General features: G+C 41.0%; 1 protein-coding gene across 6 annotated transcripts in view; it reads right to left on the reverse strand.

Moving 5' to 3' along the window:
- STARD9 (StAR related lipid transfer domain containing 9) overlaps positions 1 to 21,618 on the reverse strand; it is a 114,117-nt gene extending 92,499 nt beyond the window's left edge. For 4 of the 6 annotated variants that reach the window (XM_032481395.1, XM_032481398.1, XM_032481397.1 and 1 more), the window contains exons 1-3: positions 21,437 to 21,617; positions 16,610 to 16,679; positions 14,730 to 14,846 (exon numbers count right to left, since the gene is read on the reverse strand). In XM_032481395.1, the coding sequence (XP_032337286.1) occupies positions 14,730 to 14,846; positions 16,610 to 16,679; positions 21,437 to 21,483 (234 nt within the window). In that variant the 5' untranslated portion in view covers positions 21,484 to 21,617. Of the gene's footprint in view, positions 1 to 14,729; positions 14,847 to 16,609; positions 16,680 to 21,436 lie in introns of those variants that run through there. The other 2 variants (XM_032481393.1, XM_032481394.1) reach the window with 2 other exon arrangements.
- Between the last annotated feature and the right edge of the window lie 1,423 nt (positions 21,619 to 23,041).

Raw genomic sequence — 23,041 nt, forward strand, 5'->3', positions numbered from 1 at the left:
TATGGATTTATAAAAAGAAATGAACACTAGAACTGGTAACTACATGGGCAAGTAAGATTTTTTTCTTATTATTTGAATTCTTTAAAAGATAATTTACTCCTTAAACAAAACTATCAACAATATATTATGGAGTTCATAACATATGTAGACATAAAATGTATGGCTTAAAAGTATAAAAACTAAAAGAGAAGAAATAGAAGTATTTAACGTATCTTATTTCATGTGGGAAGTAATATACTATCATTTAAAAATAGACTGTGATAAGTTAGAAATGTATACCATTAACATAAATCCTAAAGCAACCACTGACAAAACAAAGAGAGCTGATAAACCAACAAAAATAAAATGAAATCACAGAAATACTCAATCCAAAAAAGGCATAAAAATACAAATAAAGGAACAAAGAACAGATAGGTCAAATAAAAAACAGCAAAACAATTGTCCTAATTATATCATTAATAACATTAAATGTAAATGGTCTAAACAGCCCCAATTAAAGGCAGAGACTGTCTGATTAGGAAAACAAAGCAAGACACAATTATATACATGCTGCCTACAAGAAATTCACTGTAAGTATAAAGACATAAGCAGTTTAGGGGGAAGGGATATAGCTCAGTGGTAGAGTGTGTGCTTAGCATGCACAAGGTCCTGGGTTCAATCCCCAGGACCTCCATTAAAAAAAAGAAAAGAAAAATATTTTTAAAAAACAGTTTAAAAGTTCATAGTAGCAAATAAATTATAGTATACTTGCACACACTGTTACTATGTGACCACCAAAAAAGTAAGGTAATCATATATACGGATATGAAAATATCTCCAAGATATACTAACTGAACAAAGCAAGATTCAGAATAATATGTGTGTGCTACCATTTTTTAAAAGAGAAGACATACACAGTTACATGATTATAGTTGCATAGACTATCTAGGAATATATATAGGAAATTAATAACAATGACTGCCTCAGCATAGGGGAAGGATATAGGTGGAGATAGAAAAGAGATATATTTTTCACTCTGTCATTTTGTACTGTTTTTTTCTGCCATGTGCATATATTATCTATTTTTAAAAACTAATAAATTGAAGTATTTTTGAAAGAAAAATATTTTTGTTAAAGCATTAAGAGCAGAAGATACTTTCATTAGCAATATATAGAATTCTGTAAAGAGACTGTTTTTCTTGGTACAGAAACACCAGAGAATATAATGTAGCCATAACAACACCAACTGATACTCATTTAATCTTTCTAAATTTTTTCAGAGTCCTCTCACACCTAATTATTTTATTCTCACAATATTCCTATGATGTTGGTAGGTGGGGATTATCACTCCCTCTTGAAAGATAAGAAAACCAAGGCTATTCAAATCACATGATATAAAGCTTATTTATTCCAATAGACCAAAAGCCATCAAGGTCTGCCTGAGATGCCAGAATCTAATACAGCTTTTTTCTTGAGTTAGCCAGATAGACAAGTAAGAGAAGTATCGATCAAGGAATAATTCACATTTTTTGGCCAAAGCAAAAGTGTAGTTATCTGGGCCTTGGGAAAAGCAGTTATCAATTCAGAGTTGTATAATTTAGGGTGCAAAAGATCATATACTCTAGAATCCTATTACTAAAAATGTAGTCCAGACCTTTTGGAACTGAATCTGCTTCTTTAATTACTTTCATGTGCACACATATCACCTGGTGATCTCTTTAAAATGCAGATTTTGAGTAAGTACATTTGGGTTGGATCTGAAAGTCTACATCGAACAAGCTCTAGGCAAAACCAAAGTCTACACTTTGAGGAGCAAGGCAGAAACCCTAGGCTCTCTATATCTTGTTCCCAAGAAATAAGAAGCATATCCTTTCCCTCTCACTGAAAGGAGACATTTGGACACACACGGTCTTTAGTAAAGCTCAACCAGCACAACCAGAAGGAAAAACCAGTAATGTGCTCCTAGGAGGCATTCTTCTACAGGAAATCAGGTATTTCTAACATTCTGGAACAAGAACAGATCTATATGTTGGCCCAGGGTCAGACTCCAGAGAAAGTAGCAAAGATGGAGATACCATGGCCCCAAAACAAAGGTCTGGAAACAAAGGAACACAGTGATGTCTGCGCAACAGCAAGGTGGACAGAAAGATGGTATGGACACTATAGCCTATTAAAACCTCTACAAAAGAAGGAATCTTGAATGAGACATTAGATTTGCTCAAAATCTGATTAGCAGGAAAGGTGATACATCAAGTGAGATAAAGGAAACTGAGCAAAACTCTGTCTCTGTCATACACACTCATAACTCTCTCTCTCTGTTAGCTTATCCAGCACTTAGCATATGCCTGGCACACCACAGGTAAATGTTTGTTGAGTGAGTGAATGCTATTTCTATAACCCAAGATATTCTGCCTCCTGCCTTCAGGTTAAAAACCATCATGGCCTGTGTGACATGATCTGTATCTGCTGGACTCAGCTAAGTATCCAGCATGCTCCTGAGACCACAGCGTCACTGTACCAGAAAACCTAAGGTTAGCTTCCATATCTACTAGGAGTCTGGAGCAGCTCAGAGGTGGAATGGGAGAGTCTGGCCTCCTGGAACACCTGGAGAGACAGGCACTGTGACTACATCCTCTTAGCGTCACCCTGAGCTGGCACCTAATCCACTCAAACACTTCTCCTATATTCTTGCCCTACAGTTTCTGCTTATGCCTTTCCATCTGACTAAATGACCTCCCTTGAACTCATTTAAAGCAACCTTGGGAGAGTGTGTTATTCCTCTGGATTCCTGAAGTACTTAATGTAAGCACCATTCATTTAACACTTGAATGCTTGGTATTGTTTATTATTTTTATTTTAAAAATTATTTATAAATAAATATAAATATTGTATTTTCAATAATAATAATTACTATTCCCAACAGGACTGTAAGCTTTCTGAGGGCAGGGATCACATCTTACACCACTCCACATTCCCAGCACTCAACACCACTGTGTTGTAGATGACAGCTGCCTTCTAAATGCTCACTGAATGAATGAATGAAATGTGTTAGGAAATGTAGGGTATTCAAAGATGGATGAGGCCTAGTCTGACTTCAAGGGTCACTCAGTCTAATAAAAAAAAAGTCATGTACCCAAAGAGCATTAATTTTAGTTAATATGCAGAGTGTCACAAGAAAGTAACAAGATACCATGAGGCTCTAAGGGACAGTGACAACTTCAAAGAGGAAGTACCCTTTTAACTGGTTATTGAAGAACAAGCAGCACTGAATGGCAGAAGCAGGGAGGTGAGATAGTTTAGAAAAAGGAGCCAGCATGAGCAAAAGCAGAGAAGCACATGGCCTTCTGGAGAAGAGCAAAAACCAAAGTAACCAGGATATTATTAACCAGGAGAAAGACATGAGAAGGTACTTGCCCAGCCCAACATTAAAAAGTAGTAAAATAGAGGAAAGTAGTAAAACAGTGGTAGAGTGTGGGCTTAGCATGCACAAGGTCCTGGGTTCAATCCCCAGTACTTCCATCAAAAATAAATAAATGAATACATAAATAAATAAACAAATCTAATTAGCTCCTCTCCCTCAAAAAATAAAGGTATAAAAAAATTAAAGTTAAAAAAAATTTTTAAATAAAAATAGTAAGACAGTATGGTATATGTTTTCATGAATATTTGAAAACAGTGTGCTTCTGGCACAAGAATACAAACAGATCAATGAAACAAAAGTTTTAAAGGAGACCCCAAGTATTTACAGGAATTAAATAAATGATAAAAGTGCGTTTTTCCTATCAGTGGAGAAAAGATGGGTGCTCAATAAATGGTAATGAGACTAGCGGCTAGCTATCTGGGGGAAAAAAAGCTGAAGCTCCACCTCATGTCTTACATCAAAAAATTCAAATGAATCAAATATTTAAATCCTAAGATGATAAATCAATTAGCATGCCAGAAAAAAAAATAGCAAATACTCATATTCCCAGAATGAAAGGCCTTTCTAAGCTTAACACACTAGGAAGCCATAGAGAAAGGTCAATAAATTTGACTACATTTAAACACACACACACACACACACACATCATGGAAAAAATTACCATATGACATAGCAATTAATTTTCTTAATATTCTAACTGCTCTTAAAAATAAGAAAAGATGAACAATATGGTAGAAAAATGGGGAAAATACATGAACACATAATTCACAGAGAAGAAAAGATACAAATGGCCAAGAAACATAAAAAGATGCTCAATCTCAGTTATAAAAAAAGAAAAGCCAAAAATAAGACACTATTTCTACCTATCAGAGAGGTAAAGATTAAAGACTGATAACACCTAGTGTTGACAAGGGATGTGGTAAAATATTCTGATACACTATTGTTAAGGGTGTAAATTGATACAATCTTTTTGGAAGGCAATTAGACAAATATCTATTAAAATTTAAAATGATACATACTCTCTAAACATGCAGCTGCACTTGGAGCAATTTACCTCACAATTACACTTGCAAAAATACAAAGGTGCTCACTCTTGTATTAGAGAATAACAGAAATATATTATATATTATACAACAGCATAATTACATAATTATGGAATTACAATTATAATATATAAGGACACATCATAGTATATATTTAGCTGGAAATGGCCTGTCTATCACTAGAAAACTTGTTAAACTGCTATCTTTGTACAAGGGAATTCTATGTAGCGTTAAAACAATGAGGTGGAACTATAGGTACTACAAATAAATTAGGGCTAAGATAAATTGAGTAGAATAAAGCAAGTTGAAAAATAGTATGTACAGTGTAAGCCCCTTCGTATTTTTTTTTAAAGATACATACTATATGCTTACTTATGTTTGGAGAATGTCTGAAAGGATACCAAGGAAACTGCAGACAGTGGTTTTGCCCCTAGAGAACGAGACTGGTGAGGAGGCATGGAGGGGGAGGCATTTTCACTTTTTACATTATATCCTTCTGTACTGTGTGAATATTTTCCAATTAGCTTGTATGGCCTTTATAGCAAAATATTTTAATAAACTAATTTGCTGACACGTTTTTATGTAGTTGTCTGCTTTCTGCTGAGCATAGAACTAGAGAGAAATGAGTCCCATTGCTTTCCCCACCCTCTCTGAACTCTTTTTAGAACACTGCACTTAGAAGGGGCCTTTTGTTGGTCAGCTGGACTGGCTCCCCCAAACAGAGGACCATTGAAAGGTGCTGAGAGGGAACTTGGACACAGGCTTATTGTGCAAGTATGTGGGAGAGAATTTAGCACCTGGCGATGTGGACCAGGTGGCTTCCTCTGGAGAAGCCTACTGTTATCAGTCTGCCTATGCACACTTGTCCCGCTGTGGTGGACACAAAGACCTTTTGTTCAAAGGGCTGCTCTTTACTTTATATCCTCCTGTTCAGATGATTTTGCAAATCAGTTTTTCCAAAGACTGTCAAAGTGATCATCTCCACCATTACACCTCTCTTCTTCAAGTAAATAACTGACAATCCTTTAAAACCCAGGCCAAATTCAAGTGTAAAGGGAGTGGAGTATAGGGCAACTTCTCAGCATAGCAGATGCAAGCAAGAAAACGTCTGGAAGACGTCAAGGACAACTGTCTTAGGACCTCTATCTATATTTATGCTCAGGCTGCCCCAGGTCTCCAGCTGACTATCAAGCATTGGGGATGCCTCCCCTACAGATAACCTCTCTCTCCAGCCTAAATCTCAAGGACTCAAGATACCACCAGAAATATCTGTTACCCTTGGCTCACAGAAGAGAAAAAGAATCCAAACAAGTTTTTGCATTTTGAGATTTCTCCAGTTTCTGTTCATTTTTGTGCATTCAGCACCAACAGAAAGCATTGTGTCAAGGATCTCTGTTCTTCAGATTTTTCTGAGTCTAAAAGTTAATCTTTAAAGATTTATAATCAAATTTCTAGAGAGGAGAAAAATGAGTTAGTTGAAGCCAAAAGAATGACCTTATTTCTTTAAAATCCAGCCGATGGTCATGCTTATGGAGTTGAGCAGCTGTGCTATTGGCAGAGGGAACGTACTGAAATGAAACACTCATGGTAATCTCCCTTCCCCCACTCATGCCTGCAGATCCCCATCCAAGTATTGCACAAAAAGGCTTTCTCTTATAAACTTCTCGCCCCTCTACTTCTGTCTCCATCTTGGTTGGGAAGAAATAGCGCTAGTAATGGAATGTACACAGCTCTGCAACTATTCATGAGAAAATGCTTTGACGCCCACGTGCTCCCCAGTTCCCTAGCACATACATGCATTAGGGAAAGGGATGTACAGAGAAACTCAAAGATGTCTGTGGTTCTCTAACTTAGGCAAACTGCCTTCTCAAAACAGGCAGCAAGATTCAAGAAGGCAGAGTCCTAATCTGCCTGTCATCCACTGAAGCATAAATTGAATTGTCAACCCAATAACCATTAATTATCATTTAAGATTTGCAGCAGTGGAAATACAGAAATAAACAGAGCTGTGTTTGGTAAAGCATTTGAGAGCTTGAATTTTGGAATCACACAATCAAAGCTGGTTCCATCACTTGGTTGTGTGGCCTACTCAACCTATCTGAGCCTGTTCCTATACCTAAGTTGGAGATAATATCCACTACAAAAAGTGATGTATAATCCTAACCCCTGTCAACCCTCAAATTCCTTCTCACTTTAGTTTCTTCTCATGTTCCCCCTCCTCTTGCTTCTCCAAGGTCCCACCTCAGTTTCAGTAGCTCTTTCACAGTCTTTCCTCTTCTCCAGAGCCTTCATTCACACTCCCAAGTCAGGACATACAACAGAAGGGAGGGTAATATTCCTCTCCACCTCACCCTTTCTGAGGCAGGAGGTAACAGATCATTTGTCTTCATATTATAATGGGTTGTGGTCCCCACACAGAAATGCTACTTCTGTGGCAGCATTTTAACTAGTCACCGCCCGGTCACATTAGATAAGCCGTAATAACAGTAAAAGGCATTCAACATTTCCCCACACTACCAGATGGCAATAGTGCAATTTTTTCATCTTGATGGAGTACAGAGTCAGTGATAGGTCCAGTCTCAAGAACAAGCTCTTTCCTTGGGATTCAGCCAAGCGGCACACTTCCTGTCATGCAGGAAGCTCTGTATTGCAGTTCATGGCCCCGTCATTAGAATAAGCAACAAGCACTTCCCTGCAACGTCAAGCACAATTCTGGGCTGGCCAAAAAGAAAGGAAAAAAAATTCTGTAACTGTTATTTTTGTCTCTTGAGGCCTTCATCTTTAAAGTGAGTGTCTTAAATGGTCTCCAGCATTTCTTTTAACATCAGTATTCTGGAATTCTAAAGTCAAACTAGTTAGCTACCACATATCAGGATTCAAAATTCCGCACAAGTTGCTCTTCATGTCCTAATTACGTACAATCCTATGCAATTTCATCTGAAAACCTCTATTTTATCCTAATGACAATGAAAATCCTCTATTTTATTCTAATGTTCCATGAACTGTTATAATCATCCTATTCTGTACTTGCACGGCATTATTATCACCTGTCTTCCCGCCCCCCGGAGCAACAGTCCTTCATTAAATAATCACATGCAGAATGCACACGAAGGCTCCTACACTGACCGTGGCTTTCCTCTTGGTTCCTGCAGTCAGTCCTTTAATCATTTTTAGGTGTGTGGGCTTCTCCTCTGAAGCCTCTCCAAGTTCCTAACATTCTCAAGCTGAAGTCCAGAACTGGAGAAAATATTCACCAAAAAATCTCTCTCTCTCTCCCTGCCTCCCTCCCTCCCTCTCCCCCTTTCTCTCTCTCTCACACACACACACCCCTTCCTTCACCCCCTACCAGGGCTCTTCCAGGGTAGGCAATGGATGTTCTGTGTGTTGCTGTTCAGTGTACTGTGGAGATGAAACAATGTTAAAACAACAACAAGCACAAAAACATTGCTGCTATCATTTCAGTTTTGGATTCAGCAGTTGTAGGGAGGAAATCTCCTGCTCATTCACGGGATTTTTTTATCTGGAAAAGCCACAAGCGTTTTAGGTACTGTGTTTTAGCCAAAGAACAGAGCATTTTAAAACAAAGATTCCCTTGAGACTAGGAGCAACTGCTTTCCACAAAGGGCTGGTGACTTTTTGTTCCTGACGCGCTTTCTGTTGACTCAGTCTGCACTTGTTTTGGCAGCCAGTTACAGCCCTTGGTGGGTAAAGCTGAACTAATGCTCCTCATGGAAAGTTTTACAAACACACAATCACCCAAACACAATATGCTTGAGCAGAGGACTCCTGCTCCAACAGATGTTCCTGACCAGGAGGAAGGGAGGGTAGTTAATTTTCCAAGGGGAGCACACTAATCCCAGAAGGGATCACAACCAGATTCAAAGAACAGATTTTCAAATCTAGCTCAACTCTTAGAAAGAAGCATGGGTCTCCCTTCCCTCGTACCCTGTGATACTGTGTGTGATAGTGGTAATCACAACAGGGACCCAAGCCACAGCACTTGTGACCTCCCTTACTCAACTCCTTGTTGCCAAGCTTGGGGCTGAGCACTTTATATCATTAATTTGTTTCCTCCTCACAGTAACTCAAGTTGAAGAAACTAGTACTCAGAGAGGTTAAGTAACTTGTCCAAAGGAAGACAGCTCGTAAGTGGTGGTGCCTGAATTCAAATCCAGGTCTAACTTCAGAGAAGAAGCCAATTAACTTTAATACAGATTCAAGCCAGATAAAATGTAGGTCAACTTTTATGAAAAGCCTTGACTGCAAGTCCAAAGATTAAAGACTAAAAACATAGCTTAGACCAAAAACGACTTGCCTTAAGAAATACACTCCAGGGTCATGAGGTAATGTACAAGACGGGGGTGTTATCCCTGCCCGTCCCCATTCACTATAACCTTTTTTCTCTCCTCCTCTTTCTCCTTCATCCTCTCTCCTCTTCCTCAATTTTCATCTCTTCCTTTTCCTATTGCCCCCTTTTCTTTTTTCTTTTTTACAGTATAATGCAGTAAAGAATACTTTGCATTCAAATGATCCTGTGTTCAAACCTAAGACTCATTTTTTTATTGTGTGACTTTGGGCAGATCAGCCAAATTTCCTCAACTACAAAAGGATAAAATCTACCTTTCAGGCTATTGGAGGGATTAAATCAGATAATGTGAATAAAGAGATGACCAGATCACTAGTCGACTAAATGGGATTTGTTTAACTTCGAGAGTCAGTGAGGCTTGGTGGAAATGGCACACAACTGAGAGGTGGACAGTCTTGGGTTTGAATCCCTGCTTCAGCACTCACTGGCTAAGGGACTCAGGCAAGTCTTGTAACCTTTCTGTGCCTCGGTTTCCTTATCTATCAAAGAAAGTAAATAATTCAGGTTTAACAGATTTGGGGAGACAATAAAATGAAATGATACACTTTCAGAGTCTATAGATATTCAACAAGGAAGCTGCCTCTCAGTAGGACTTACAATAGCTGACTTGTTCTCTAGAGGCTCATGTCTGTTTAAAACAGGACCCATTTGCTCAAGTGTGTCACTACTAAGGACTGGGAAGTGCTAAAGCACTAAGAAATTTTAATCTTTATCATATCTTCTGAGTCTGTAAAATAAACAGAAAGAGAGGGAAGTTAAATGGTACACTGCAATGCAAAGGCCACCACAGGAAGCATGGGTCCTGTCCTGCTCGGGCCTTACCTGCCTGTATGTACTAACCGACGTAAGGTACTCGCTGTATCCGGAACATGTGGGGCTTGGCCTAGATGAGTAGGCAGTGTCTGGAAAGATTTTTGATTTTCACGATTGGGACTGCTACTGGCATCCAGTAGGTAGAGGCCCAGATGCTGTTAAACATCCTACAGTGCCCAGGACAGACCTCCCACAACAAAGAATTATCCAACCAAAACATCAAGAGTGCTGAGGTTGAGAAACCGTGGCCTAGGTGACTGCTAAGTTCCCTCCAAGCTCTAACATTCAAAGAGACTATGAGGAGGAGGCAGCGCCAACACTGAATAGATGACTTCTTGTTGACATCTATCATGCAATGGCTTATGACATTGCTCAAAATCTCCCTAAGGCCAGCAGAGAAAGTTTTCCCTCAGATATTTGGATATTCTGAAATCAGCGATGTACTTCTGAGGGTGATGACAGTCCTTCCTTCACAAAAGGAAGAAACCCAGGGATGAAGGAGGCACAGTCCTCCAGGGACTTGGGCTTTCACTCTCTGCAGTTAGAATCAGTGCTTCCAATGACTGGGACATTGTGCTATACACGCCAGAGATTGACACACTGTAACTGACCATACTTCTATTAAAAAAAAAAAGGAATCAGTACTTCCAAAGCCATGAGATTCCTTTGGGTCAAGAAAATGATTTAAATAAGTCTGAATCAAGGTTGGAATACGACATGATACACATAACAGCGGAGGTGAATCTCAAATATATCACATCAAGAGAAATAAGCAAGACTCAAAAGTCTACATACAGTTTTATTACATTTATATAACATTATGGAACAGACAAAACTGTAAGGACAGAAAATAGATCAGCAGTTGCCAGGAGCTGGGGGTAAGGAGAAGAGTTTGACTACTAAGGAACATGAAGGAATTTGGGGGATGATACACCGTCCTATATACTGATTGTAGCACAAGCTACACAACTGGGTGCATTTGTCCAAACTCACAGAACTGCACACTGTACACTACATGGTGAATTTCACTGTCTCTAAATTTTACTTCCTTAAGACTGGCCCCTCTCCCCTCACCCCCTGAAATATGATCACAAATGCAGTAGAGAGGATTGCTATACTTTGGGAGAGGATGAACTGGATGACATCTAAACTCGTTCCCTCCCCACGATCTATGATTTTATGACAATCTGCCTCTCCTACCCCTGGTGACCTCAGAGCCATAACGATTAGGGTTAAGTCAGGGCTCCAACTGCTGTGTCAAAGTGGTCAGTCCCTCCAACCAAATCATGTGAATATGAGTTCTGCCTCCATCCTGGGACCTCTGGCCTTAATCCTGCCTCTGACAGAGATTCCTTTCCTTCCCTCTCCTATCCAGACTCCCCTTAGGACTGATGAGGGCCTTAGACAATTAATAAACAAGCCAGAACAAACCTCAGGACACACTGGTTTTATCTCTCTGCACAGGCTTCCTGTCCAAATCCCATTTGATCTTTCCACCGAACTTCAAATCAGGCAATAGAAGAATAATCTTATTTATGAGTTCCCCTCCTCTATGGGCTTCTGGGCTTCCACTGGATTATTCTATACACTGAAGCTACATAAATGTAAAATGTGAGCCTCACACCAAAATCACACCCAAGCTTGTTGGTATATAACTAGATACAGATATATAGTTTTGTTTTGTTTACACACACTTCCCAGATTACTGATCTATCAAATGTTACACAAAGTAGTTAACGATACACAGAACAGCCCTAGGTGTGCTATGGCCAGGGAGGACTGAAATAGCCATCAAAATGCTCACACTTTCTGCTAAAAGAAAGGACACTGTCTTCTATGCCATAAATGGAGTCACAACTGTGAACTGCTCTAGGAGTCCTGTCCTCTTATCTGAGAGTCAGTTCCTTTCCTGGCTCTTCTTGGAGGATCTCAGTGGAACAGTACAAACAACAGTAACCAGCTATCTCACACCCGCTTGAGTGTGGGATAAAAGACAAGCCTGGACCTGCCAGGGCCCTCCTAATTCCAAAGGACACAGAGACTTTGTAGGGAACATGTAATGCCCACACTGCCCTTTTCTGCTGAGCATTTACAGCAAACACATTGTGGCTACAAAAGTGTGGTGCTCATATTATAAGAGAAAGGACCCACATGTGGGAAACAACAAATCTCACAGTGGTCTAGGGTATCGTTTCCACATGTTCCTCTCAAAAGGGAAGGATGGGGAATTCCATGGTTCAGAACTATACACCATCTTCAAAGTCTGCATCAGCAGAGAATCAGTACAAGCATACCTCAGAGATATTACCAGTCCAGATCAACACGATATAGCAAATAATCATGACAAAGCAAGTCATATGAAGTTTTTGATTTCCTAGTGCATACAGAAGTTATGTTTCCATATACTGTAGTCTACTAAGTGTGTGACAGCATTATGTCTAAAGAACAATGTACATACCTTAATTTAAAAATTCTTTATTACTAAAAGAAAGCATGTAAATCAATGAAGCTAGAACACTTCCTTATACCATACACAAAAATCAACTCAAAATGGATCAAAGACTTAAACATAAGAAAAGATACAATAAACCTCCTAGAAGAAAATATAGGCAAAATATTATGTGACATACATCTCAAAAATGTTCTCCTAGGGCAGTCTACCCAAGCAATAGAAATAAAAGCAAGAATAAACAAATTGGACCTAATTAAACTTACAAGCTTCTGCACAGCAAAGGAAACCATAAGTAAAACAAAACAACAACCTACGGAATAGGAGAAAATTTTTGCAAATGAAACCGACAAAGGCTTGATCTCCAGAATGTATAAGCAGCTCATATGACTTAATAACAACAACAACAAAAAAACCCAATCCAAAAATGGGCAAAAGACCTAAACAAGCAATTCTCCAAGGAAGAAATACAAATGATCAACAGGCACATGAAAAAATGCTCAATATCACTAATTATCAGAGAAATGCAAATCAAAACTATGATGAGGTATCACCTCACACCATTCTGGCCATCATTCAAAAGTCCACAAATGACAAATGCTGGAGAGGCTGTGGAGAAAAGGGAACCCTCCTACACTGCTGGTGGGAATGCAGTTTGGTGCAGCCACTGTGGAAAACAGTATGGAGATTCCTCAAAAGACTAGGAATAGACTTACCATATGACCCAGGAATCTGGCTCCTGGGCATATATCCAGAAGGAACCCTACTTCAAAAAGACACCTGCACCCCAATGTTTATAGAAGCACTATTTACAATAGCCAAGACATGGAAACAGCCTAAATGTCCATTGACAGATGACTGGATAAAGAAGCTGTGGTATATTTATACAAAGGAATACTATTCAACCATAAAAACGACAACATAACATCATTTGCAGCAACATGGATGTCCCTGGAGAATGTCATTCTAAGTGAAGTAAGCCAGAAAGAGAAAGAAAAATACCATATGAGATTGCTCATATGTGGAATCTTAAAAAAATAAAAAAAAAAGAAAAGAACACAAATACAAAACAGAAACAGACTCATAGACATAGAATATAAACTTGTGGTTGCCAAGGGGGCGGAGGGTGGGAAGAGACAGACTGGGATTTCAAAATTTGTAGATACTGACAGGTAGATGTAGAAGAGAAAAACAAGATTATATTGTATAGCACAGGGAAATATCTACAAGATCTTGTGGTAGCTCACAGCAAAAAAAAAAAAATGTGACAATGAATATATGTATGTTCATGTATAACTGAAAATTGTGCTGTACCCTGGAATTTGATACAACATTGTAACATGACTATAACTCAATAAAAAAGGAAAAAAATTCTTTATTACTAAAAAATGCTAACCATCATCTGAGCCTTCAACAAGTAACATCAAAGATCACTGATCACAGATCACCATAATAAATATAACAATGAAGTTTTAAATATTACGAGAATTACCAAAATGTGATACAGAGACATGAAGCGAATAAATGCTGTGAAAAATGGCATGGCTAGACTTGCTCGATGCACACTTGCCATAAACCTTCAATTTATAAAAAATGCAGTATCTATGAAGTTTAAAAAAATAAGGTATGCCTATGCTGTCCTCTAAATCACTCAAACTTGGTAACATTGTTTCTTTGGCATAATCAGGAAACACTTCACAAAAGACTAAAATACTTAGCAGAAAATATACTTTGGTTTTTTATTCAAGGGTATATAGACTGATAGGCAATGGTTGTCTAGGGTTCGCCCCCAAATATTTCCATTTCCAATGCTATTTTCTAAGGACATATTCCTCTAATATTTTCTTTCACATGTAAGGAAGAGCATATGAAAAGCCACAAAAGGCCAAACAAATGATTTTTCTAATTTTAGAGAGGAACCTGGTGGCTGCTGGGATAAGGGCTACCATCCATGGTCACAGAATTGAATGAGGCAAGGCTTGCTGGCCATCATGGGCACTAAATGCATGACCTTTGACAGTGCTCCAATCAGGACAGTGCTGCTGCTTCTGATAAATAGAGAGAAGTCCTGCAGACCCATCTGGTCAGACCTGCCGCCTTAGAAACTTGTGGGAGAGATGAGTGGCAGGAAGGGTGACCAGCAGTGTTAGCCAGTAAAGCCTTGGCTGATCCTCAAAATCCTCAAATCAAAATATGCCTCTTACATACATTGTGGGCTGGCCGACTAGTTGTCCAGCCCTTTGCACTCAGACCAGGGGCACAAGCACAAGCCTGAGGCTGTTAAGAAAAGATCAGCCTCAAAGAACTCTGGGCCCTTCTGCTGCATACAACAGAAGGCCAGGTTTGAGGTGAGCCCATTCCCCTACCACTGGAGCAGAACATCACCTGAACTAACTCAGGGTCATACAAATTAGGCTGAGGCCTAAGCCTAAATGGACCCAAGCCAATTTCTGGGCCCTGGAAAAGCAGTCTTTTCCTATCTCCTCTGCTCTTTCTGCAACTGATGCCTCTGACCACCGTTTCTCAGATTAAAACATCATTTGTTTCTGACCAAACTAGCATAAGTAAGAAATAGCCAGGGCTCAGATTCCATGTTAATTTCCCAATAATTATCCAGTTATAAAGACCCGGCGAGAGTGAAGGAAATAATGACATTACCACATCCTGAGATGCATACTGGGGGTCCTCCGGGTTGACTGACCAGTAGCAGTAATCAAAGCCAAATGCCACAACCTTCTCCCGGGAGTCGCCAAAGCCATCGAGTCGACCGTCCACCTAAAATCAAACATAGGATCCAGTGTCTTCTCTGCTATAATATAAGAATCTGGCCAGTGGTAACTGATTCCTCTCTGCTGAAGCTAGAGAGACCTGGACTGGTCATGAGAATAGTTATGATATCTACCTAAAAAAGAAAAAAAAAGTAACCTTTGTCTTTGTTAGGTAGAGTGAAGCCTCAGAGAAGTAAATTTGTCTGTCACACTATCACTTATCTACCTACTCACAAATCAACTCCCTGAGGCATAAAACAGTTTGAGAGAAAAAGCCTTTCTTACCATTATCATTTCTTCTCTATGTATTTCTGTAGAGGACACTGGAAATGCATGAGTAAGTCAGCCCCTGGGCCTGACAGGCTCTATCAACCTAAAGCTGTCACAGAGGTCCCTGGGGAATCCACCCCAAGTGAATTAGAAAGCATGTTGGACAGAAGAGGTGGGACCACTCCAACTGCCCAAGGTAGACAAGGGTTGAGCTAGAACTTAGAACTGTACTGACCTCCAGGTACTGGGGAGAATGGCATTATTCACAGAAATGCCTGTCTTACCATTTAAAATTTAAACTCTGGACAGGGATACACAATCCCTTGAACTAGGCACCATAAATTACGGTAGAATGAGGCTGTCAGAATGACTAAGAGATTCCTAGAGGACAACTGACCTCAGGGAAATAAGCAGTCAACAAGGTGTGCAGGGGGCAGATTAGAGTTTGATCTTAGACAGAATTTATTCTTAAGAACCCAAAATATGAGCTTTCAGAACAAAGCAGCTGAAGTGATTAGGCAACAGAGATATAAATAAGAGACAGCAGAGAATGAAAGGCCTTTTGTCCCTAGGGAGCTCCTGTTGAAAGTTTGGCAGGCTCGGATCTCTTTCAGCAGAGAGCTACCAACAAAAGGAAACAGAGCACATCACAGGAGTAACACAGGAGTGGGCATGGCTGGGGGGCCTGGGGTCCCGATAACCCTCAACCTGCAAGTCAGCTTCGTCGGCTCTCAGGAATGCTGAGTACCACCTGCAAGCTGACTGTAGCAGCAGTCACACGGCCAGCTTCCCTGTCGCTCTCCACTGCCCAAGGCCCAGAAAGAAAGAAACCCTTCCACTTCCACTGGCCTGGGAAACGGAGGAATGGGATGGAGAAAATTAGCCCTAGCCTGTGGTGAGGGGTAGAGGAGGAAATTCCCAGTGTTTGTCCAATTGTGATCAAAGATCAGTCAGAACTGAGAGAAAATTTGTAGCAAGATTCAGGCTAGTGATTGACTCCTTTCTGGGATCCAAACTCTCTTACCCTGGCCCTCAGTATGGCCAAAATGAATCCTGCATTAGCAGATGCATACTAAAATCCCTAGTAACACTTCTAGATGAAGTGATATCAAATAAGAAGTTTGAGACAAAGTCTAACTGGTGGTCAGGTGAGTTAAATATAAGCACAGATTTCCCCCAGCATGACTTAAGCTGGCCACGGGCCCCATAATACCCCTGGTATTTACTTTCAAAGCAGCTGCTGATCAGTTTCCAAAACAGCTGCACCTTATTTGATAGCACTTGGGCTGCAGCAGCCACATGCCCTGCATTTATTTCCTGCCATATTTTTATATTTGCTTTGTGATTGGTCAAAGCTCTTCCCACAATTCCCCTTGTAAGCCCTTCCCTTTCCCACTCCCCATCTCTAAACACATTCACATACACATCTTCACCCCAGAAGTCACTGTAATAATACCAGATCCTCAGTGGAAAGAAAAAGGAAGACAGTTTCAGGCTTACCTTTAAATTCCTGATTTTTGCCACTTTGCCATCAACTTCCACAATAATTCTTCCCCCTTCTTTGGTCTCCCTAGAAACAATACACAAACCCATATGAGAAAAAAATACTGCTTTTTTTTTTCTTAATCAAGAAAACAGAAGCTGAGACCAGTGCTATTGGGACAAAATGTTTCCCTAGTGCTGTCTCCATAACTTGGGTGGCTGTCTCCATAAATGCTGTAAGCATCATGTCAAGCAGTCCCCTAGCTGGCATGCTTCTCTGGACGTTAGAATTTGGCTTGGCAACAGTGAAGAGTTGCTGTTTCAGGCATTCTCTATGTGCTCAGCATTGTATTACGTACAGTATATACTGTACTTCATCTTATGCAATCCTCCTAACACCCTTTCCTAACACAGCTTTTAATGTATTTACATTTTTACAGATGGAAGATTAAGGCTGAGAGAAATTATGTAACTTATCCAAGGTCAAACAGCTAGCAGTGGCAGAGCTGAAATTTAAACTCAGATCTGTCTGACCACAGAGCCATATGCCTTAGAAATCAGCCCTGGAAACCCTGGAGAGTGTCCTTGGCTCAGGACACAGCATGGCATCACCTCTTACTTTCTCTGAGATTTTGAGCACAGAAAATAATGAAAAAGGTTTTGGAGTCCTCTCTGTTGAGGTCCTGAGAACATATTTCCCAAATCCATTCCTTGTATCTTCTTAAATCAGAAATGAGAGCCAAGATCCTTGAGAATCATCCTATACTGCAGTTATATAGTAATACTGCTAACAACCAGCCGACCCCGACATTCACTTACAAGGGGCTTAATCCAAGTGACCCACACCTGAAGCCCAAAAGGAATGGAATACACTCCATTCTAGATATGACACCATTTTTCACAGTGTAAAGAGCTTTAGCTAAAGTGCTCAAGGCCAGAATGTTAACAGAGGAGAGTTAATTCATTGGCACTTCTTCCACTGCAATGAAAGTTATCAATTAAATTACTCCTGGCCTGGGACCCAAAAGTTGAGTGAGTAATTCAGTTTTTTATCCTTCCTCAGGGTTCCAGGATGTGACCTTGTGGATTTGGGGGTGGCAAAGGGTGCACAGTGAGACAAAAGTCTTCAGATTTAAGATTTTTTTTTTAAACCTGTCAATGAGTTTGGGATAAAGCCCTGGATAAAAACATCCCTCTCCCAGGTGATGACATTTCTGTTACTTAAATTTCCTCAGGGTTCTGATGCTCTTTCACATTTCACACTAGACAGTACTTAAGGCAGTAGGGATAGTCTTTGTCCCCGAGATATCATACAACTGTACCCCCTACCCCTGCCCTTGGCTGTCCTAAAAGAAAATCTTTCATCTTTGGTGTTAACATTTTACAAGATAACATTTTTTTCCTCTCTGAATTTTAAAGTAGGTTTTATTATCCCTCCACCCACCATAAAATATGCAGGTTATAGTAAATTTGGATAATAAATAAGAGGGAAAATGCAATAACTTTTTCCATACCTAGTCAATCGAATTCTTTTAAAGTGTGCCCTTTCTTGAGGATTCATTTAGGACTCTTCAGCATAAGCAGCCAAAAACAAAAAAGGTCCTGAAACTGACCTCCTGACAGAAAGATGTGACACTAAAAGTGGGTGAGATGGTGCTCCTCCCCTGCCTGGACCACTGCCATTGGTAACCTGGTGGTTCCAAAGTATTCTAGAATGAAATCAGGGAGAATTAAAGTAGAGCAGAAGATAAAGAAAGGGCACCAACTTCAATAGGGCAGCTGGCTGCACAGAGCTCAATGGAAGTCTACTGGTGCTGCTCCCATTTGCCTCTGGGACCTGAATTCCACCAAGAGGCATTCATTCTGTAGAGTTAAAGGTTTTGCACAAGGATAAATCCTCAATTACATGTTTACTCCCAGGAGAGTGTTTCTCAATGTGTGCTCAACAGACTTTCTTCAACAGAATTACGGGAGATGGGGCTAGTTAATTCGAATGCCTGTTAACAAGTTGCAGCATAAAAAGCTCCCCAGGTATACAGTATCTATACTATAATATGAGAATCACTGTCCTAGAGGGGAAAATAACCAAGCCATTTCCACTTGTTACCTATTCATTTGTAAAACTTGAAATAAAAAAAAAAGACAGCTAAGTATAGGGAGGAGTAAAAATAGCTGTTAAAAATTATACAGTTAGCACTTTATTGAACACTCTGTTCTAAGTATTTTAAATGTATCCTTTCATTTAGTCCTCACAAAAACCACTGAGATCGTTATACTCTTTCACAGATTTAAAAAGAACAGCACAGAAAAGGAATATAGTGCATGAAAAGTAACTTTCGACAGGGCAGCGGGAAGTGTTCCAGAGCTTACAGTGCTGGCAAAAAGAGAACATGTTCTCTCAATGATGAATGATTTGGGATAAACAAGGGGCAGCATCTTATAATGAGACATGGACTTTGATTATGGGAAACAACTGTGAGGTAGTAGGGAGAGCATCAAACCATCTCCCATGTTATTTTACTGATGGTCAATTCTAATCCAACTGAGCAAACAGGCTTTTGCAATCTCAGGAAGGTACGTCTTGGTCTGGTGAATCAAATCTTGGCTCTACCTACTTTTAGACCTTAAACAAGATCAGTTTCTCGGAAGCTTAGACTAGATGACACCTAAGATTTTCTTCCCAAGTACAACATGAGATCCAAAGACTTTGTTAACTGAGTCTGTGCTGATTACTTATTTGAAGGTTGGGACAAACCACATAATCAGAAGATTCCCTAAAGTTCAAATGAGCCTCAGCAAAGATGGTGGAAGTTAACAAACCCTGGAATACAGCTGCATCTCTGCGTGATTCTATGAGAAGAGGGGCGTGGTCCCGACTTCCTAGCTAGGGTCACACTGGATTTATTCATATCTGCTTTTAAATCTGTGCTCCTGAATCTTCAGCATGCAATAATCTGCTCACACCTTGGGGTATCTGCAGTCTTGGCATTCTACTCCTTGCTACTCAAGGTTCTTAACCTGAGCTAAAAATAAGCTTTTGTGCCCTTCTTTTGCCCTCACTTTTAATGATATTGTTATTCTCTACTGTGGTTGCAAATAACAACCCAATTTCAACAGTTTTTTTTTAAATTGAAGTATAGTTGATTAACAATGTTGTGTTAGTTTCAGGTGTACAACAAAGCGATTCAGTAGTATCATTTTTCAGATTTTTTTCCATTGTAGGTTATTACAAGATACTGAATATAGTTCCCTGTGCTATACAGTATATCCCTGTTGTTCATCTATTTTATATATAGCAGTCTGCCATCTGTTAATCCCAAACTCCTAATTTATCCCTCCCTACCCCCTTTCCCCTTTGGTAACCATAAGTTTGTTTCCTACATCTGTGAGTCTATTTCTTCAACAGCATTTCCTTAATCTTCCTAGTTCCCAAGGAGCTGAGAAGTTACTGTTAGGAGTGGTCAAAGTTATTATCCTGAGAACCCTACAAGAGCAGCTTTGCAAAAAGATCTGTCAGAGGCTACCTCTAGGGTAGCATCTATATCTATGAAAATCCCCCAACCCTGAGCCACCACATCCATAAGCTGAAAGACAGGTGTCATAAGCCATGTACCAATCTAAATACAGCAGTTCAAGCACCTGCTGCTTTCTTTCTTTCTGCATCATACTTCTTTTGTTTTTTCCTACCTTCTTTTCAGTTTTGTTTCTTTCCCTCATCTCATTGCTCTCCTCATTATTCTGTCAATTGCATGATTTTTCAAAGCCAATCACCTCCAATCAGGACAACAATCCCTGCTAGTACCAAACTTTGTTATGGGAGACAATGCCTTTTTTTTTTTTTTTTTTGATCCTTCTGCCCAATTTCCAAGCCATCTTATGCCCTGGAAATTTTTGAACCTCCCAAATAGTTCCAATATGTGCCTTCTGTCCTAAACCACATTCTGCCAGCATTATCTCCTACCACTCACCCCCCTCCACACACCCTCTTCTCAAACAACTGAAACTTTTCTATTTCCTAATAAGAGCTTAAGTCCTTTGCTCTCAGTGTTCTTACCGAGTGCTCTTTACATTTGTCAGCAAGCTCTAATAGCTCTTTAAAAGGTTATTGGGTTCAAACACCAACCCTTCTTTGAAGCCTTTCCTAACTTCCCAAACCTATCAGTGGAAACTCAGTGAAGAGAGAAATTATGTAGCTGGAAACTTGATGTCTCAACAGCTGAGAAGTGTAGGATCAGATTCACCTATGAGGAGGAAATGGGCACTGACTACATTGAGGGAAGGGGTTGGAGTAACTTCCCCCTTCTTCACAGTTCTGCTGTCAAGCACAAAATAAAACCACAATCTCTCTGAGCCTCAATTTCCCTCTCACGCCTTACAATCCGCCTTCCTCCACATCTTCGCAGAGAAACCCAGGTGAACGCAGGAACACACAATTCTGCCTCAGTCCTCACAGGTGCTCCCGAACCACCCCGAAGAGACAGGAGACCGCTCATCCCTCCCCCCGCGTGGAGATAACTTTCCCAGCTTTTCTCAGCGTACCCAGGAGAAAGGCTCAACTGGAGCCGCGGTCCTTCAAAACTCCTGCTGTCAGGACTTCAGGGACACAGTTACGGCGCAGCCCATCCCTGCGGCCATCCACGAACCGCTACTCGCCAGGGCACTAAGCGAAAGCTAGACCCGAGCGAGGCCTTGTCCCGCCAGGCCTTTACGGTTTCCGGACGCTGGCCCCTTGGGCCACTTTGTGTCTGATTTCTCCGCGCCAGAATCACTTGAGGGAGAGGCGGGGGCCTCTCCCTCCTCTCTGCTCATTTGACGCCTCAGGCGCCCCCTCCCGCCCAGACTCACCTCTTGCTGAGGGGCCGAACCCTCACGGCCACCCGCACGTTCGCCATCCTTCGGCCACAGCCCAAGCCCGGCAGGTCGGCCCAGCTGCAGCATCCCTGGCCCTGGCCCTGGCCCCAACCCCAAGCCCAGCCGGAGCCCAGCCGGAGGCCGGCCCTACTCCAGCCCAGCGCCGCCTGCCCCACGCGCCTCACAGGACAGCCCCGCCCCTGTAAGCGCAGCTGCCCGGCCCTGGGCGGTGCCTGCCGACCCTCAGCCAATCCTGAGCTCGGTGGGCGGGAGGACGCCCGGCCCGGCCCGCCTCGCTCCGCCCCCGCACCTCACGGGACGGCCCCGCCCATGCGCGCGCTGCTGCGGGCCTGGGCTGTGCCTGCCTAGCGTTGGCCAATCCTGAGCGCAGCGGCCGGGAGGGCGCAGATCCTGGCTGGGTGGGGCCGGCCCCCGCCTGTTAGGAATTAGCTTTTGTTCTCCCACTGTCCGACCGTGCTATAGTCAGGTGAATCTGTTAAATTTGGTTAACGCCAGACAACTTACAAAGTAGTTTGTTGAAAACTTATTCTCTGCGTTCGCCTGAGCTGTCAATTCTGCGGATAAACTTTAGGGGCAGAAATGAAATGGGGAACATTGTCTTTCTTTGAAGACGCACTGCAGTTGAAGGAGTTTAGAGTGCTCACTGGCGAGCTTCTCTAGATTGTGCTGGAACCTCATAGCTAGTCTGAGAGTTTGTAATCGTGGAGGGAGTACTATCAGACAGAATTTGTTCATTAATTAATCCAAGAAATAGCTACTGAGTACCTACCAAGAGTCAAGTACTGTTCTAAAGCCCTGAGAATACAGTCCCGGGCTTCACTGAAATTAGAATCTACAGGGAAGGAATAATAAATACATAAATGTGTAATATGTTGAGTGGTGCTAATTAGGGTAAGGAGATACAGTAATGGTCTCTGTGTGCATATGTGGGGGAAAAGGTGCTATTTATATAGAATCTTCAGGAAAGGCCTCACTGATGACACTTGACTAGGTTTGAATAAACTGTGTGTGTGTTGGGGGAACTTGTAAATATTAATTTATGTATTTAACAAATGTTTTCTAAGTAATCGCCTATTAGGACAGCTTTTGTTCTAAGCACCAGGGACGCAGCACTGGGGAAAAAAGGCAAACCTCTGACCTGTTGCAGTTTGGTGTGAGAAACTTAAAATAAGTAATTAAAACAGTTTAAGTAAAATGTATGTCAGATTAGCTAAAAATAAAGCAGGTAAGGAGGTGAGAAGTGAGTAAAGAGGGTGTTGAAGTTGTAGATGATATGGCCAGAAAAGGCCTCATTGAGAATGTGACACTTGAGAAAAATCTGAATGATGTAAAAGAAGAGTCATGCTGTTACCAGGAAGGGCAATTTCAGACACAGGGAACCAGCTAATGTAAAGGCCAAGAATTTGGAAAAAGCCTAGAGGAACAGCAAGAAAGCCAGTGGGGGCAGAATGGAGTGAGAGAGGGAATCATAGAAGTAGCATGAGGCCGTGGTAAATAAAGCCTTTGGATTTTATTCTAGGTAAACTGGAAAGCTGTTGTAAAGTGTTAAGGAGAAAAGTGAAATTATATGATTTATAT

This window comes from Camelus ferus, chromosome 6, assembly GCF_009834535.1.
Source record: "Camelus ferus isolate YT-003-E chromosome 6, BCGSAC_Cfer_1.0, whole genome shotgun sequence".
In the NCBI taxonomy this organism is placed as follows: domain Eukaryota; kingdom Metazoa; phylum Chordata; class Mammalia; order Artiodactyla; family Camelidae; genus Camelus; species Camelus ferus.